We start from the raw sequence: 21,102 nt of genomic DNA, 5'->3' as shown, positions 1-21,102 counted from the left end.
TTATCTCTCTATTCTTAAATTAAATTTAATAATATTTAAATAAAATAATCTTCCTAGTTTGGTAAATCTGTAAATATACGATGAAGGGATATAGATTTTGATTAATTTTTCTTCAAGATTCATTAACAGCTTAATTATTTTTAAACAAAATTATTTAATGATTTCAATAAACGTGTATTGAAATTATAATATTTTTTATTTATTTACTACAAGTACCATCTCCACCAGAAGATATCAAAGCCATGCCAATGCTGCCAGATGCCATATTGGTAAGCTGGCTTCCTCCCATCCGTCCAAACGGTTTGCTTCAACAATACACTTTGTATCAAAGAGTCACTACAGGTGATAGTCAAGTAAGAAAAACACTAATAAATTTTTCTATTTTAAAATATTAATATCAAACGAGAGATATGAAGGATGATTTCTTGATTTAGGATACCAAACGGCACGTCATTTCTCCCTTCCAATTATATTATGAAGCTCTTAGATTAAATAGAGAAAGACGCTACGAATTCTGGGTAACAGCGTCCACTTTAGCGGGAGAGAGTGAAGCTACTCGAGTCTTATCACAAACAACTTCTGATACAAGTAAGTTAACATCTTTCTATCACTTCTGGTAGCTGTTACCGAAAAAGCTTTTACAAATACATTGGTTAAATTTGTGGTAAACATTTTAATTATTAAACTATATTAATAAATAAATTGTTTGTACATTAAATTATCTTAAAGATTAATTAATTGTATTTTGCACCAAGCAATACTTTTTGAATTTAAAGTAGAATTATGTAATGTTTTTGAATTGAAAAAAAAAACTAGCAAACTTTAACTACATTTGCAAACATTGAATAATTATTTAACTTTTAATTAATTAATTTTATCACAGTACCTGCTAGGATAGCTTCTTTCTCTCGTCATTTGTCAATTAAGAGAAAAGCAACCCTGAACATTCCTTGCAAGTCTGTAGGAATTCCAACACCGGAAAAAATTTGGACATTCAGGTAAAACGGTATGGACATGGTCAATATTTCGATGCGCTCTGATGAGCGTGTTATCGTATTAGGGGGTTGTTTAAATACGACAAACAAACATGGCTGACATAACGAAATTTTTAAATAAAATTAAATTAAATTAAATTCTACTTTTAATAATTTTATTGGGCTATTTATAGTTAATTTATTTACATAAAATGAATAAATTAAGTAAGCATCTTATTATATCGAATAGGATATTTATTCTTGTGTTAATGGCATAAAATATAAGTGAATAAAATTAATTAAAATGTAGTACATAAATTAATATAACTTTATAATAATTTGATAATAATTAAATAAAAATATATCTAAAACATTTAATTTTTAAAATGTATTTAATACGTGTTTTAAATTAACAATTAAAAAATATTCCGATTAATAATATAATATATATTTTAAAACATTACTTTACTATATAACAAATGTTTAATTTTAATTAAATATGTAATAATTTCTAATAAATTAAGTTTTGATTTATAAAAATCTGATTTATCTGAACAGAGGCCAGCCAATAATAGAACGGAAAAGGGCAAGAATTTTAACAAATGGATCACTCCAAATCACAGATATTTCGGATGAAGATGCTGGAAATTATACTTGCAGAGTGCAAAATGTATACGGAGCTGACGAAATTGGTTTTTCCCTAATGGTTAGAGGTAATTATCAAATTTTTATATTATATATTAACTAATTTTATAAATTTGTCTCTTAAATATAGATTTTAATTAATTATATAAATGTATGAAGTTTCTCAGAAGTCAGTTAACTATAAAGAGTAAATTACTATCGTATTCAAATACTTAAATACTTAATATTTTTAGTTTGTTTCTACCAATTTTGTGAGAGGAAAACTCAATTTACAATTCATATTCATACAAGTGTACCTGGAAAACACAAAAGAAAACACGGTTAACTGATTTTTGCCACCTAAAAAATTTATTCTTTTAGATTCTTCTTTTCTGAAATTTTTTCATATAAAAATACTATAAAATATATTTTTTAAAAAACTAAATTTAAAAAATTATTTTTCAAGCTAATCACATGGAAGGAAGAGGTGAGATAATAGAACTTTTTTTATAATAAACTTGAGTATGTTTTCTTTGATTAAGCTATTTAAAAAATTCTATAAAATATAATTATTTTAAATACTAGTATAATATTCATTTAAATGAAGGATTAAATAATTAAATTTTTTACGCAGGAAAAAAATTCTAGCAATTTTAAAATAAATTAAATTTATAAATCAATTTCCTTATTTCTTTTCTTAATTGGATTGTCCATTTAATGGAAAGTTTGCGTTTCTTTGTGCATAGTTTTTCGGCATTTAACGAGGCATCTCGAATCAATCTAGTTATCATTTACCATTCTTTTAATAGAATGAAGTTTGCCATGTTCAAATCATTCATTTATGCAACACACAAAAGAATCCGGAAGAAAAATTTCCATTCAAGACACACCACCAAATATTCTTTTTCGTTCAATTTCCTCGAAAGAATAAAAGATAAAAATCCTCCAATGTACTTAGGATTTACTCTATATTAAGTGTTAATCATCACTTAAACTAATAAAATTCAAAATAATTTTGATTAATTCTATTAATAAATAAGAATTCTTACCTTTAAGCAAGATCTAGAAACATTAAAAGTAGTATTCTATTCAGTGTTTTTTTTATGATCTTTCATTAAATTCAAAGAAAATTTTAAATGGAATATTCATGAAAGAATTTTTAATCTTAATTTAAAGTGCAAATGCTCGGTACTCGAGAATTAAACAAGATTTTTTCTTTTTCTTCCTCTTCTTCTTTATACCTCTCCAGAATCGTGCATTATCCTTATAAATTTATAACGTTCGAAGATTTAGAAAATATTCTTGTTCGGTAGTGGAATCTCTCACGAAATTTATAGTAATGAGAAACAACGGACATTATATCAAGCGAGATTAGAATTTATTTATTAAAAAGCATAAATTCTCACTTTACAATATTGATCAAATCGAATGAAAATTGTAATTTTCTTTCTTCGTTTTTCGTGGCAATTTTCTGCTCGTTCGTTTAAATCCGCGGTTTTAAATTAATCGGATTGACCGATATTAAAGTAGAAAGAAAGCATTAAGAAGATAATTTTATTCTTTATGCGACCTACTTTCTGCCGAAAATTTATTGTTAAGGGGTCTGACGATATCTGCACTTTTATGTGACATTAGATATACGGCCAAATGGCATCTACGTGAAACTATCACTAACACTCTGAAGTTCCATCTTAACGACTGCTACAACTAAATTTATTGTTAATTGAAGTTGAGCTTTTTTTCTTCTTCCTCTTTTAGTACTACTTGCTTAATTGAAGGATGCCATTAGAATGTTTATCGATGATTCGTTTCAGTGCTACCCGCACCCGCTGTGTTGAATGTAGTCGGTGCCACCACAACATCCCTGCAATTAAGATGGGAACATAATTCCAAATATCTCTCCACCAAGATAAAAGGTAAAATTCTTATGTTTATACCTCAATTTACTTCATTTTTTTTGGGCAGTTTTTTTTTAAATTTCTCTAATTTGGTGTAATTAAAAAAGGAAAATCGAAGTAATAGTTTGGGTAATAAAAATCTTTCCAAATTACAAAATATTTTAAAGAATCATTATCATTAGTTTAATTGTTAGCACGAGTTGATGATTGTTATTTTTTGATTATTAGCGAATCACGATTCTTCTTACATAATATTCTAAAGAAATGCAGATGCTCCTTTATTGACCGAAATCGACTCTTCTTATTGGTTTAAATTGACGTTTAACTATAATTCAACTTGAAAAGAAAATCGAAATTTTTTTCATCGAATTTAAATTAAATTTTCTTACTTATTTAAAGATTAAAATAAAAGAAAATACAACTTTAGGAGTTACTTATTATGAATTTGTTCGATTGGTTGGGATAATAAAACATTTTTACGTCAATTTGACGTCATTTATTCACTTTTTCTACAAGTGACGTCAAATTCACATTAAAATCTCGCGTAATCAGACGTTAAGTCCAATTACCGTTAAGAGTAAACCAAAAATGGCGCTTTTAATTAGCCAAAAAGTAGCCAAAATAATAAAAATATCAAAATAAATATTTTATTAGATATATAAATATATTATTTACAGCAATATTTTTACTATATTTTTCAGTATGGAAAAAAAAAATATATTAAATAAATTTATAACTTTAAGAAATTTGTAAATATGTAAGAACACCATTAGGGACCCCATTACGGATATAGTACTGTATTTATATTGTAAATAAATATAGTAGTTAGCTCATATATATCCATAATGTAAAAAATATAAGATATTTGAATATTATGATGAGAACAAAATAATTCCCAAAAGTATTTCTACTTAAAACGAATTGGAAGGGGCGTGTAATATATGAATAATATTTTATCCATGTAAAAATTTATGAATATATTTTTTCTAATCCTTAAAGATGCCATTAAAACGTTTATCGATGAAGAAAGCAGTTTATTATACACGCGGGTGTGATAAAACTGACCCAAGTTGTAAATTGGATATTCTTGCTTTAGTGAATTTTATATATTCTACTTATAAATCTAATCAAGAATTCTCAAAACAGGAATAATAATAAAAATTATAGCTAGCGAAATCCCTGCAACAATTAATGACAGAATTTATTGTTAAATTTTCAAATTAACCATTTTGTCTTTAAGTTTTAAACCAAATGCTGCATACTAATTGAATTATTGATAGTAAGAAAATGTGATTTTTTTCCCCCGATGTAAATACATTCAACAAATGAAGAAAAATCTCTGATTATAAAAACATATTCAATTTTATTAATTACTTTATTAAATTTTTGTATTCATTTACTTTTATTCATTTTTAATTAAATTAGAAATGGAGAGTTTTAGAATATCTTCGTGAAAAATTCCTTTTATTTCTAATCAACTGGATTGAATCTCTGCCAAGTGATAATAATAATAATATTCCTCTACCCGTTTGTAAAAATACTAAAATCTTTTCAAGATGAATTAATAAATTAATTTATTTTTTTTCGGGTAAAATCAAAAATTAGACAAAATTAAATCTTTTTTTCTTCATTTTTATATTTACTTCTCGTTCTTTACTTATAAAAATTCAAAATCAAAATGGCTGAATGTAATCGAAAGATTCTTCAAATCAATAAAGTCCATTCATCTCAATGGTTATTAAGCAATATTTAAATTAATTATCGTACGAAACTTTAAATATTTAAAATGATTAATTAATTTATAAAGGGAATAATTAATTATTAGAAAAAAATATATAAGAAAATTTTTATATTAATAAAGTTATTATAATGCTTAAGATTGGATATAATTAAGCATCACTCATTAGATATTGTCAATGTTTAGGTTATGTGCTTAAATTTAGACGCGAATTTGGTCAAGTGGAAGAAGTGAAGATTCTGTCACGTGGAAATTCTTATACACTAGAAAATCTTCAGTGTGGAACTAAATATTTTCTCTACCTTGCTGTATTGGCCAGAGGTGGGGAAGGAGAACCTAGCGAGACAGTTTCTGGAAAAACTGAAGGAAAACGTGAGTTTGATAATGATTTTATAGCTTTTATTCCACCAGAAATTTTCTTCTATATGTTTTTACACGACTTAAGCCGTATAAAAAATCATCTTATAATAAGAGATTGCTAGAAAACAGTAAACAAATTTTATCTTCAAGGGCTACGTATTAATATTTCATCTTGATAAAATATTAAAAGATACGTCTTGAAATATATTCATTTTGTTTGGTTGTATAATTTTTCAAAAATGGTTTAAACATTGTTTTATTTTATTTTATTTTTTTTCGAAAGTCATTAATTATTTTGAAAGATATAAACTGCTTATTTTCTTAAATAAATCAAATGAAACATTCTATATTTCACTTTATAAATTTGTTATTATTTTGTTATATTATCTAATTATAAACATCAAATGTCAGCTTTAATTTTACAACTGTGTTTTTTATGCTTAGAATAACGTTTCTAATTAAAGTTATATAAAGTGTTTTAATACATTTTTCGAATAAGTGTTCCACGTTAAATAATTTAATCAGATATTTTGTATTTAATTAGAGAAATTCAAATGAATATTTAAGTTTTATCTAAGTTTACATAAAACTTATTCGGTATGAATTTTATATATATGTTTTAAATCTTAATATTAATTGAGCTGCAATTTAGCTTGCAGATCTATACATTCCCACTGTCGTCAGTCCGTTTGTTTGTCCGTCTATACTTCGTTACTCTCGAGAACGGAGTTAGATAGATTAAAATTGAGTCTAAATATGGAAAGCTTAGGGCCAGAAGCCAGATTAAACTATATACTAATTTTCAGTCTGGACTGACTTTTTAAATTAAAAAATTATTTAAAATTGTATTGTGACAATGTCACAATAATATACGATGTTTTATTTGAAAATAAATATAATTACCATTTTATAACATTTAATTTGATCTAATAATGCATTATAAAACATCAATCTAATTATTTAAAGTTACATCAATATTTTTGATATTGGTATAAACCATCATTCTTTTGACTCCTTTAACAAACAGGAAGTGACGTAAGAAAATCTTTAAGTGCATTTATCTCAGAAATTAAGGTTAAAAGAAAAATTGCTCGTAGAATTTAATGCTTAGAATGACATCATGAATGAGTTTTAAAAAATTAAGCAATAAAGCTGTAATCTAAGTTCTTTAACTATTTAATTTTTAATTATTTCTGTATTCAAAGGGTAAAATAAAGCTTTACGATTGTGCCTTGTTCAAATATTTTGCAGTAAAATTTAATTTTTCGGTATATCATGATACGTTTGCAGAAATTTTGCGTAGTAGCGAATTTCTTATTGTATAGATCCATTGAAAATTTCTGCAGAGAATTGCTTTTTGCTTTAAACTTTTTGCAAAAAAATAGTTTATATCTCGTAATATTTAACTTATTTTACTATATTTAGTAATTAATAATATAATTCGTTAAAGTATCAGCAGAGTATAAGTACTTAAAACTACAGTAAATTATTTTACGTGTATATAAATATCATCATTTTAATCAGAATTAGTATTTATAATTATTGATTTATAATTTACAGCTCCCGTCGCTCCTAGTAAAGAAATGTTTATAGTAACGAATTCAACATCTTTCACTTTACTATTGAATTCTTGGGATGATGGAGGTTGTCCCATCAAGTCATTCGTCATTCGTTATAAGAGGCTTCATACAACAGAATGGAAAGTAGCGTCAAATAACGCATTGCCTCATCAAGAGAAAATTACCATCCGTGATTTAGCACCTGGTACATGGTACGGCTTGAGAATAACTGCACATAATGGAGCAGGTTCTACAATGACCGAATATGAAGCAGCAACTCTTACTTTAGATGGAGGTAAATATATATTTATGAATATGTTCAGTGTATTATTAATTTTTGAACGCCTAAAAAAAATAAACTTTTCGTATAAACATAATCAATAAATTTTAATAATTACTTTTTATAAAAAATAATTTTGGATTATTTATAAGAGAGATTACTGTTTACTTGTAAAGTAAAAAGTTTTAAATCAAGTTACAGAAATGCATTTTTTTAAATGTTTATTTTAAATATTTATAAACTTGTGAATAATTCATAGTTATTGATTAAAAGTATTCAAAAACTGGATCTATATAAGTTTAATTACATTAAAAAGATGATGAATATTAACTTTAAAAAGTTTGAATAATCCATATTAAATCCTATATATTAGAATAATATCTGAATGTTTATTATTTCAGTAAAATTTAAATGTTATTTATTGGAAAATAAATATTATAATTATGAAAGTATAAACAGGCTAATAAATTATTTATTAGTTATAAGAATTCTGTTTATTAAGAAAGAAGCAGAATTTTTAAATTATCTACAAGTAATTGGCATTGCTTTGCAATTGTATTCTAAGTGAGGTTTCATCTTCATATATTATTCATTTCAAAATAAAATGTGAAGCATTAATTCAAGTATAACTGTTTTTATACAATAGAAAGTATAATAATAGCCATTTCATCTAGATCTATAATTCTTCTAGAAATGTTTATACGATTGTTTGCTACCACACTTTATTCTTCCAATGTTATGCCGTTCTTCTGAAGTAAAATATTGCCATCCATACCTGTAGCGAATGTAGACAAGAATAACTGATCTCTTTACTGAAGTAATTTCCCTCGAGGTGTAAGAAAGAAACAAAAACTGAGAATTTTCACTTTAATCTATTGAATGAATTTTCTTATCTAGGACAATTTTGATGATTAAACAAAAAATTTGTTTCTAAAATTTTGAGTTAATCATTTAAACATGCAAATTTTCATTTGCGTAATATAAATTTTATTATGCAAATTTTGCAAACGTGAAGTACCAGAATATATTTTACAAAAAATAAAAATAACTTAATAAAAATTAATTAAGAGTGTATGACAGTTAGTTAATAATTTTACGTAACAAATACAGTTTATTATTCCTTTATGTGACGAATTAACTATGAGATTAAACAGGATAATATTCCATTATTATGGAATATTATCTTGTTTTTACCAATGCATATAAACCAAATGGAAGATCGCAAATTTCATTTTAACTTGACAAATGGGGTTATATCATTCCCCCATTTCTCTTTACCTAAAGTACAGTACATAAAAGTTAAGTCTAAGTGGCCGAGTGGATAAATATCATTTAACACTAGTTATTGGTCCTGTGTTAGTAACTGAGCAACAGGCTGGTCGTGTGGAGTTTTCCGGGTTTTTTACGTGCCTAACACCTAAATAAGGACCACTTTTCCGCAGAAAATCCTTTCGGATGCTCCTACGTTGCATATTGCCCTCGTATTGCAGTGTCATTACCAATCTATAAAACTTAAAATTTTTTACAATGATTTCTATATAGAAAATATTAAACCGAATACAACAAGATAACTTACTTTATTCTCTATATAATGTTTATTTAGTTTACGTGTGTCGATTCTATACAATATTATCCTCTTTAATCTCAGTGATTCGTCAATTCCCTCCATCCAAATAGAATTAAATATGTTGCTTTTCACAGAATATTTATAATTTATTAAATTATGCTTAATATATTTGTTAATTGTGAGCTGGTTTTTAAAGTTAAGATATAAATTTTTCTGTCGTCTAGATTAATTTTTTTCATGTTTTCATATTTCTTAGGAACGGTAGCACCGCTTGTTATACAAGAAAGAAACGATTCAAATGTTTGGGAAGATCTGAACATCATTGTTCCTATTGTGGCAGCTGTGGTAGCTCTTTCTGTCGTTATTGGTGTTGCTGTATGCGTGTGTGTCAAAAAGAGACACGGAAATGGTAATTTATTCAAATATTTATTTTTGCTGAATCTCAAAATAACTATTTTTTTGTGAAAAAAAAGAAAATATTTTTTATTCAATTTTTTACATTCTCCGCTGAAAATAAGAATTCAAGAAAAAAGTCTAACAGTTACAAAAAATATAAGATAATTAAATCTTTTTGTAACATTAAAATTCATTAAATATTGATTATTTTACATATATAATAATTTTTAGACGATTACTACGATAGAAGAGGGCTAAATCCTAATGCAGCGCCTTTAATGGCTGGTCAAATAATGAAGAAAAACGTCGAAAATTTAAACCTTCGAGATACTTCAGTATACCAAAGTTGTGGTCCAAAAAATTCTTTGACGTCACCTCCTACTGGACAGGATCTGTCTATGACTGGGGATCCCAATCATCGTAAGTTGGCTCGTGAAGTGTTGACAATCGTTGTCGTTTGTAAGTTGTGTGTGGTAATCATCGTAAGCGTTTATTATTTTGTTTATAGAATATGACGATGACATAGCTCCTTACGCTACATTCCGTCTGCCTGGATGTGATTCGGACACTGAAAGTTCGCAAGGGACTGTGAGGGAGCTCCAGACATTTGGTCAGCAATATAGAAGGCCAAACCACGATCCAGCTGCTCAGTATGAGGTTCTTTCACACGTAATCATCTTTTGGTACTATCGGGTACCCATTTTCCTTTATGGGAAATTGGGTGATAAAGCCTTTCAATCATTCTCTGGCTTAATGATTTTTTTCATAATTTCTTGCCTTTATTTATTCCAAATTGCTTACAAAAATACATATCTGCGAATCGATCGGAATTTCGGATTTTCTTAATATTTTAAAATATTTAAAATGGGAATATTATTATTAGTATATACTATTTTTTTTTTTGGCGTTTAAAGTGGTTTTAAACGTAACCGTTTATATGTTTTTAGGCTGCTAAACCACTCAAATCTGGAAACAAATATATATCAAAAAGTTCGTAAGTATATACAGCAACTTTTTGATTTTGTTTCATAAATATTAAACGATCGTTTTATATCTGCATTAATATTTTATTTCATTGATCAGTCGAATATCAGACATATGACGGAGTAAGCCATCATCCCAGTTCCTGTTTGGAACAGGATCCTGTATATAAACAATATCGCAAAAGCAGAGAATTATGGACCGAACTAGAGGAAGTGAAGGGAAGAAAAAGCCGTCAAGACATTTGTAAACGACTCATTTGTCTCGTTGAACCGTCCCAATACAGGTTATTACTTAATCTACTTCCACTTTAAATATAAAAAAAATATAAAATAAAATATCGAATTTTAATAATTTTCGGTACAGATTTTTAAATGCCAAATTTGGGGAATGGCTGTGTGACAGAAGCATTAAAAATCCATTAAAAATACCAAAAAAACTTAAATTCTTTGTTCAATATCTTTGTAATATATTACGTAAAATACATGGAGCAATTGCTGGTAATACCTAAGAAAATTACTTCTGTCATTACTGAATTTTCATTCCGGAAGTAATCATCAATATACTTTTATGTTAATGCTATTTTCATACGCAGTACCTTTAACTATAATAGTGATAATCGTTAAATTCTATTTTAAAAAAGTAAATGTAGTAGTTTAAAGTTTTCTTACATTAATTATATAGGGCAAATAATTAGCCAATTAATCACTTGGCAATCGATAGAAGGTTATGTTTTAGGCCCAAAAATGAAGAAAAATTGATATTAATCATAGGTTAGTTATTAATTAAATTATATTTTCAACCTTTATTTTTCGAAATACAGTAAAATAATAAAAGTATCATCTTATAATTTTTCTTGCTTATATTAAGTTATATGTTGATGTAAGGTTAAAGTATATAAATTAAACAGTATACAATTTCTGAAATTCTAAGTTTAGTTATGATTTTATCAACTTAAATATGAACACGCATACTTGTAATTAATGAATTTTATAATAAAATTCTTAGCAGTTAATGAAGACCTGCAGTTGGAGAGATTTATATTATTATAATACATTACCTTATAATGAAAATCTGCATCATGCTTCATGATGCTTAACTTTTAAACATCACAATATTCAAAACTGCTATGAGAATAAGCGGATATACGCTGTATTCTCCTCACATTTTAAACACGTATACATTTTAATTAATCGATCTTATATATTTTTAAAAAGTTTTAAAGTTTTAAGAGTAAATTTCATTTAAATACAGTATTTAATTTTCGTACTCCTTTCTACGTCAGTTCGATTGAAATTTGGTGAATCTCTTGGGCTGGTCTTTGGTCATCACTCGACAATAGATAAAAAAGAGAAGAGAGAAATCGAGACATCGAACCTTCTGAAGGAATGAATGACTTGGAGTTGAAATTTGAATATAAATTATTAACTATTTTTATGCAAGCGTATTAACCTGTAAAATAAATCTATGTACACCCCCCAAAAATGGCTTACTGTTCAAATATTAAATGCTTTTGTAGGTGAAAAACGACACTAAACATCACACTTTTTCAAAGTTTACACGCCTTTCTGGAAGAATGCCCTGATAATATTTAAAATTAAAAATATAAAATAACCACACTTGATTACTAATAAGCATCATTTCGTAGTTTAAATCTTTTTTATTATTATTTTATAAGCTAAGGATGAAATAACGTGACTCGAAACCAATATTTTGGGTCATATAATGTCGAAAAAATTCGATTCAAATCCAACAATTTTATCTAAAAGTTTTAATCGTAATTCAAAAATAACATTATATTTATTTTTAATTAATAAAAATTCACGTTTTTTGGGGGGAGTAGTGCACTTCAATGCGCAAATATTAATGCAAATATAGGCCTACATACGATATCATAAATCACAATCTAATCGATCCATTGAAAAAAAAAAGGCTCGAATTTCATAAAATCTTTAAAAATATAAAAGCTAGAAATGAAAGCTGGCATAAACTTTAAAAATAAAGTAAAAATTAATTATGTTAAAAGCAATATCTTAGAATTATTTAGATTTGTTTATAAAACGGAACAAAGTAAAAACTTGATGTAAGATTTTATATACTTTCAATGCATTATCGATTGAATCGCATTTCGACTTTAACTATTTATAAACGTTTTCATCATATTAAATATGGAGGAAAACATCTCTATTTTAAATTTTCGAGCTTACGTCTTAATAATCAAATATCTTATTTAGGATTTATAAGATTTAAGTCGAAGGCATGTTTTGTATCTACGACTAAAAATAGGTTTGCTCTTAAATAAACTGTGATATATAAATTATTAAATTAAGAATTGTTTACATTATACATATGGAAATTGACGAAATGAAAAGAAATATTTTGTAAATCTTTCTTTATTATTTTAATAAAATTTCCAAAATATATCAAAGCACTTTTTGTTTATATATTTGAATATATAATTTTTTTAGTAAAATAAATAAAAAAAATAAATAAATAATATACAATATTGATAGATGAAAAACAAATTCTATAATAATTAAATTACTTGCAGTAAAAAATTTATAATTAATTAATCATTAAAGAGCAGATATGTCTAAAAACTAGAATTAAGAATTTAAGAATTATGTATATTATAAAATCATGTTTATATATTAATTTCTTGGCTTAAAATATAGAAATTCGTAATTAATGCCAGATTTATTAAATAAGATTAAGCAAAATTATATAAATTTTAATCAATTTTTATGCATTCGTTCAATCGTCACTAGATGGCGCTGGAAACATTTTACAGTTTAAATTTCAAATTTGCTAATTTATTGTGACGCAAAAAACTTAAAAATTGACAAATTTTGTAACCTAAAAATGAATTATTTAATAATTTTGGATGCTATTTTATAATTTTTTGCCTATATTTTATTACGTTAAAGCTTACATCTTTGAAATTTCGAGATATTTTTTTTTACGTTAGGACGTTTTAAATTATTTTATTTTATTTTTTTTCTTTCAGTTCGGAGTACGAAAGAACTCTGGAAGACCTCGCTTACAGCTATCAGGATTTGGATATGGAAGAAGATCTGTTGGCTGGTCATGGTGAAATGTCAGAAGCGGAATGCGATTGGGATCATGCCCCTCACTTCCGATAGATCAGTCTCTTTCATGAGATCACTGCTGCGACGCATAAAGCATACCAATCTACATTTGTATATATATATTATACATACATTGTTACCTTTCTCTTCTGAAAAATAAACTGTTTATGGACAAAAATCTTATGGTTTCAAATACATTACATGTTTTTATCTACCTTTTCATATCCTTAATTCAAAAACATGGATAAAGTTTTCGTTGTAAATTGTCACAACACCTTACAAGAGATTCAATATATATATACACACACATATATATTTCCTTTTTATTCCAAATATAAATTTAAGTAAAAATAGTTTTTTTGGAGAGAATTCAAGTTTAGAGTTTTTGGAAAATAACCAAAGCTATGGAGGACAAAAAGTTTATTTAGGTTAAATTAAATTTTATAATATTCAAATGTAAGGAGTAAAAATCTTAATTGATTATTAATAACAACGATGATAAAAGTGACTTAATTCTAATTACAGTTAATTGTAAACTGAACCTAATTATCTGGTGGTTAATTAGAAGGAAATTAGAGTTCTTAAGTGAATGTTAACTATAACATTTTCATAGTCAATATTAAATTATTTTAAATTGTTAAAAAATTTATTTCCTTTGATTTAATTAGTTCGGATAGAATTAGAATCTTTGGAGCGACTCCAATATCAAAGATAAATTTATTTTTTATTCTTATATATTTAGGAAAAAAGAATCTAATATAGGTTAATAGTTAAAGTTTGGATAAGAAGATAAAATATTTAAATATATTTTTTTTAATGTAGAAACTTTATAATAATAAAAATGTTTATTTAAATATTAAACCCTCTCATTTATATCTTGGTGTACGAGTGTGTGGAGAAAGAATAACCTGCACCGAGGTCAATTATATCCTACGGCGGATCCAGGAGCAAATCTCGGCAGGCAATTTTTAATTCGTATAATAAAATAAACAATAAATTTTCATTGCTTTTTTAATTACTTGAAATAAATTATATAAACTTTACAAATGAAAACAAAATTAAAACGTAAAATAATTAAAGAAGGATTATTTTATTTTTAAAAAGTAAAGAAGCTCGTGTTAGCAATAAAAAATATCCGGCAACGAGTTGCTTAACTTTCCCGGCAACATTTAAAATTGTGTTTTGCGCTATCTATTATGATATCTTATTTAAGAAATCTTTTTATATTTTTAATTATTATAAAATCGCATTAATTTTGAAAGTAGGGATGAAGTTTATAAAAAGTTGCAAATGCAAATAACGAGTAAAAATCTTCATTAAGTCCGGCCCTACCCCTCGAGCTATGACAAGTGACCTCCCCCTCTATCTCCCCATCCCTTCGATCTTTAACCACCAAAATTTAATAGCATCAATCCCCCTAATGCACAAACCTCCCTGCAAAATTTCAGAAATTATCGACAAAATGCACAGGAACTACTAAGCTTTAAAAAGGATGAACAAAATCTTGCCCCCTCGCACACACTTAACATCTGTACATAAAGAAATAACCCCCGGGTTTTTTGTATTTCTCGACGATTAAAGGTGCCCTGAGTAGTCCAAAAATGTAAAAATCTGCCTCCATCGTCATCTCTTGGACGACCGGAAGTTGAGAAGCGGGCCTTACATCTTATACTTTAGTTTTAGTAAGCCAAACACGTATCTTTATATTTTAACATCTTAAAAATTCTGTTTTTATGTTTGTTTATCGGATCCATAAATTTTTCTCGTTTACTGCTTTTGTTTCATTTCACATCAATAAATTTGCTTTAAAAAAAAATGTATACAATAAAATTTATTTAACAATATAAAACTCGAAACTATAAAGGGCCTATAGAGAAAAAGAAGAAGAAAACCAATTTAGTAAATTTATGAAAAGAATTTGTAAAGGATACTTAAAGAAGAACGTTTAATCCATCATATTTTCTTGTCCTCGAAATGTTAACCAAAAGCCAATATTTAGACTATTTATGTTGTATTTTGGTAGAGTTTGATAAAATATACTTTCATTTATCTTTCTTACAATAAATCTATGAAAGTAAAGAAAGGAAAAAAAAAAAAACCTTTATATTTTGACACATTATCCGAAATTCAACACGACTCTAAACAAAAATCTTAATTTTTATTACACTTTGGCAAAATCAATAACTATCAAGAGGAACAAAATTATTATTTTATTTAGTTATTTTATGATTTATGATATAAATAAGTAGACTAAATAAAAAAAAAAAGTTATTTTGATAAACAAGTTATGATTAATGGTTCTACTTTCCTTCGATTTTAATGAAATGTTCTTGCTTCTTATTTAACTGAAAGTTATTAAGTTTTAATGATTTCGGTGAGGTGTCGTCGCGCCGTGTCGTACGCAGGCGATCGCGTTTTATCGCTTAAAGATAATAAAGATGCAGTGTTACAAGTTTTTCCTTTTATTGATATTATTTTAAATATTTTAATTAAAAATTTGTATTTAATTGCAAATTTTAAAGCGATAAAATTAACAGTTTCGAACTTGTATAGTCGCGGCGCGTCGTGTCGCGCGCTCGCCTTACATGTCGCCGGAACATAAAATAGACATTTTAATCTGCAATAAATTTCGAATTTGACAGGTTTATTTTTTTATTTTACACAAAAAATTCGGAACAAAATGTTAAAATCATTCGTTAAATTATTCATTAAAGTTTTATAAGAAATGGAACAACAAATTCACAGTTTTATTATCAAAATGAACAATAAACTTTGGTATAATGAAATAGTTTATTAGATGCGAACAAATTATTTATTATTCACGTTTTAGTTATGCTTCTAGCATCTTAATATCTTCTTGGTATTCAGACACGTTATGACATTTACCCGTACGTCTTCTGTGAATATGGAGAACTGAATTATTTATAAATAAAAGAGATGTATCACAGTATAAGTGTCCATCTTCGGAATTAGCTTTCATTAGTGCATTTTTTTTTTCCTTTATATAATTAAAAACGTTTTTCCTTAACATAATCACCATCTTCATCAAGTAGACTTGTATAGTAATATAGTTAAGTCTTTATACGCCATTCTGATGTAACACTGTTTAGAATGAGTCACACAACTTCCCCAATTCCTCCCTACGATACAATGCCACGTGGGATGATAAAAGTGATCAAAATCCTGTTTAATACTTTCAGCGATATGTTTTTCGGTGCTGTACAATCGAACAGCTTGAGCAGCACTATATAATGCAGCTCTTTGAAGTTCTGTAGCCATGTCGGCCGCTTGTATCTTAATTTCTTGTAATTCTTCTTCTAAAGTTGACCCAGAAGGGGTTAAACTGGATAATCTCTCCCTCGACAATCTTTCGCGGCTCCCAAACGTCGCACCTCCATTTTGACGCTTGGAGCTATAAACATACAAAAAATTTATTAAATATTATTATTATTAAATTTTAAATTTAATTTTTAATTGTTCTTAGTGGCCAAAAGTTTATACATAACGCTTAATTACTTACGTTTTTATAAGTTCGAATGCAATAAACATATGTATTTAATGAAGATCCTTGATATAACGAACTAACAGGAGTAAGGGATAGTTCCATAAGAGCAATTGTTCGTTTTATCCGAAGATATTATGACCAAATACGGAACGAACTTCATATGAGATACGATAAGGGATGTAAACATCCTATATTGTGGTATATATGAGGGAAACAAACGTCACACTTCCAAGCAGGAACATAAACGTTAGCTGTCGCACTGCCTAGAGGGCATTCTTCAGTGTGTGATATTCTCAAATACTGTGTTCTCACACCTTGAAACAAGCGAAATTGATTTCATATTTCCATCCGTTATATAGAAGTCCGTAAACTCGAACGTTCACAGTATATAAAATATATGTGTGCGCGCTCTAAACATGTCTCTATAACAAAGAACAGGAGGCATTTCAATATGACAAATTTACTTTTTTAAATTAAAAATTTTAACAATCAGATAGCTTAAAACATTGTTTATATTCATTTATAATTTACAATTATAAATGAATTCAAATTTCTGAAATTATCTTTTTAATTAAAATAAGAGGAAATGAATTTCGGATGGAATTTGACAGCTTTATTTTTATTTTATATCGAAATTTATTTTATTGGAAACAAAATATACGGAATAAAATATCATAAAATCATTATCAACGTTAATTATATTCCGTTCGAAACAAAATTAATTTATTTATAGATTAAACAAATACTTGATTATTTTAATTAGCACATCGTTTTCATTAATTCCACTCCGTGTCCACTCGAATGGATGATTGATCAATTCTAAATAAATTTTGCGTGAATTTTTTTTTTCTTTTCGGTGGAAACAAAAATAAAAATAAATTAAGTCATACAAATAATTGAAACATAAGCAATTAATTCGGTTACAACATTTTAATTTAATATTAATTAATTTTTTAATTTGTAATTAATTTTTGATATTTGATATTATAAAAATTACACAAGAAAAGTTGTCTTATTACAGTTTTTAACATTATTTCATTAAACAAAAATTGAAGCAAATATTAAAAAACGTTTTATAGACCATCGCAAATTTTAGGGAAAATGTGTATTGGATGATATACAATTTCCAAAATGAACAGCTAAGGATAGATTCAGGATGAATAATGATGAAAAGTATTATTAGAAAGCATTGAAAAAATTACGAAAACTTTATCTAAATGGGGTTGCAACATATTAGGACTCTTAATGTTGCTTATATTTTGTAATATATCGCAGCATCAAGGGTAATATCCAGGATGCTATTTAAATAAATTAAATATTAGGACTCAAGCACTATAGATAAAAGGAGAAAGGTTAAAGATATTTAAAAGTATTACTAGAAAACAATAAATAATGATTAATTAATCGTAAAGATTATCCGATTTTTTTATTTTCTCACAACTAGAGATGGGATGATCGGAATATTTATCAGATCTCGAATACTTATATAACTTATTTAGTTAATAATTTATATAATATTTATTATTTAATTTGTATTATTAATTTCAATATATCAATAAAGTTATAAAATAAGTTAATTTCTTTTCTTGTCACAAATCAAAGCACGCAGTGACTGATACAAGGGAATACTATTAACAAATAAATAAATAAATTGTTCGAACTCCAAAACGTTGTTCTTAAAAACATTTGTGGTGGCAAGTATGGTTTATCGGACCATCCGCACGTGTTACTTACTAATTATTCAAGTATTTTTTTTTTAATTTTTGAGATAGCCCCTCTTTGAGTACTTCTGGATCCGCCACTATGTATTATACATACGGAGGTTATTTGAGGTATAAGAAGTATTTGAATTTATTAATTTTTTTATCGACGTGATATTCGAAATTTCGACAGGGTTACCAACAGGGTGATATTCCGAATTCAGTGTGGAAAAAACAAAAACTTGAAAAAAGGAAGAGTAAAAGAAAACCTACTATCTAACTTGGGAACATTTTTCTTTCCCTTGATGATGATAATGATAAAGACAGCCGGATGACCGAGGCGTGGGCCTACTGTTTTAGGGACTAGGGATCAAATCCGGGGAGTAACCCCAGAAATTTTTCACCAGCGTTCTGTTCTGGATATATCGGGTACTCATCCTTCACTTTACCATCCCATAGTGGGTCTGGCTGAGCCCACAACGTGCTTGAAAAAAAAATGCCTCCTTAGAGGAATGAAAATAATTCAGATTACTATTAGCGATGCTAACTTCTATTGATGAAAAAGGAGGTGCTAAAAGAAATTTTAAAATCTCCTCATTTATTTTCAGAACATTTCCGTTTTTTGTTTTCCAGGCAATTTTTCAAACATAACTGAAATTCCGAACAGTTGTTAATCTTACCTCTCGAATCTCGAATACTTTCAAGTATTCGAGTTATTCGCTCATCTCTACTCACAAATGTATAAGAACCATTTATTCCTGTACGGTTGTGAGTCTTTTGGTAAGAGGAAAATATAGAAATTAATTAATCAGTTCATCAACCATTTAAAAGAATGAATAAATGAGAAAATTTTCTTGCAAATTTGATGAAATGAAAGTAATGAATTTGTAACATAATGCACTAAAACTTTTAGATGTATTTTAAAAATGAAAACATTATCTTACAATTGAACCTCCTCTATTTTACGAATTCCGATATAGTAGATTTCGGAAATAATGGACCAAACCGGTGTTCAAAGGTATTTATCGGAGTGTAAATACAGTAAATTATCTAAGGATATCGGATTGAGACCGTTAATACAGGGAAAGTCTCTAGGCAGCGCATTGACAACATCAGTTCGGAAGTGTTGTGTTACTTCCTTCGTATTTACCATCATATAAGCTATTTACATCTCTTATCACATCTCATATAAACATCGTTTTGACCATGACATTTTCGGATAAATCGGATAATCGGTTTTATCGGACTATAGTCTTCCTCTATTAGTCCGTTATATCGAGGATCAATATGATCGAAAACACGTATTAATTTCATTTTCTACCACCATAATCCTTCAGATAGGAATAAAACTTTACATTTATTTACTCAATTTATTACTTAATTTATATAATAATTTTATTAATAATAAGTTGGCTAATTTCTGAAATTCTCTATCAACATTTTGTTATTAGTTGAAATGTTATTGTTGATTACCTTACTGTCAACACTCTAACAACCCTTTTTTTTTAAAAAAAAATTATACTAAATTAAAGTTTTATTATTAGTTTAATTATATTTAAAATTTTTATTATTTTAAATAATATTATTTCTGGAAGGTAGACTATAGTAAACTAATACTTTTGAGATTTAAAAAAAAGAATTGAAATAAATAAAAATATTAAATTTAACAATGAAATTGTTCAGCCTAGAAATGCTCGCAGAATCCGGTTATTATTTTTAAATTGTAATAAGAAAAATTCCTGGAAAAAAAAAAAAAATGTTTTAGTAGATCAGAAACGGTTCAAAGTATTCATTCTTGCAGCGCGGTAGAAGTTATTTTGAGAACTTGATATTCTCAACCAGCCATGAATTTTTAGTGGCGAATCTAACAAGCTCAAAAGTAGATAGTCCAAAGAAACAGGCTCGAAAAGTCAGGAAACACGAGATTTGTTCCCGATGAAAATCCATATAAATTGCTTGTTTTTAGAGGTTAACTGGACTAAAACTATCTTGACCGAATGACACTGTATTGATTTTATTCTAATTTATCTCGAGAGAAAAAAAACAGTAGAAACTAGGCTTCATTTCTTTTTACTTTGCCTAATGAATGTCTTGAATAATTTTTTTGTTAAGTTGAGACGTAACAATTGCATTCTATAACTATTTTTACATGTAAATCGAAAATATTACTTTAAAAAAAAATACTTACTAATTGCCTATTATAGGTCTTGGTATATAGGATTCGTTATCTTTAAGCTTGTCGCTTTTTAAAGATAATTCTGACCCGATCAATAAATCTAAAATAAAAGAAGTATTTTAATAAAATAATGTAATTTAATTAAAATATATATATAATATTACTTTAAATTCTTACGATTTTGATAGGAATCTATTGCACCATTTTTTGCTTTTTTATAATAGGAAAATACGCACACAACACTATACACCTGAA

General features: G+C 26.9%; 1 protein-coding gene and 1 pseudogene across 2 annotated transcripts in view; one reads left to right on the top strand and one right to left on the bottom strand.

Moving 5' to 3' along the window:
* Positions 1–13,644, top strand: part of LOC136980820 (cell adhesion molecule Dscam1-like) — a 146,586-nt pseudogene extending 132,942 nt beyond the window's left edge.
* Positions 13,645–16,089: 2,445 nt separating this feature from the next.
* Positions 16,090–21,102, bottom strand: part of LOC136980795 (uncharacterized) — a 33,889-nt gene continuing 28,876 nt past the window's right edge. For both annotated transcript variants that reach the window (XM_067276989.1, XM_067276990.1), the window contains exons 7-9: positions 21,025–21,097; positions 20,860–20,947; positions 16,090–16,878 (exon numbers count right to left, since the gene is read on the bottom strand). In XM_067276989.1, the coding sequence (XP_067133090.1) occupies positions 16,512–16,878; positions 20,860–20,947; positions 21,025–21,097 (528 nt within the window). In that variant the 3' untranslated portion in view covers positions 16,090–16,511. The remainder of the gene's footprint in view (positions 16,879–20,859; positions 20,948–21,024; positions 21,098–21,102) is intronic.

The sequence above is a fragment of the Centruroides vittatus genome, unplaced genomic scaffold (assembly GCF_030686945.1).
Source record: "Centruroides vittatus isolate TY-2023 unplaced genomic scaffold, ASM3068694v2 contig_726, whole genome shotgun sequence".
NCBI lineage: Eukaryota > Metazoa > Arthropoda > Arachnida > Scorpiones > Buthidae > Centruroides > Centruroides vittatus.
This window is presented reverse-complemented; position numbering and strand designations above follow the sequence as displayed.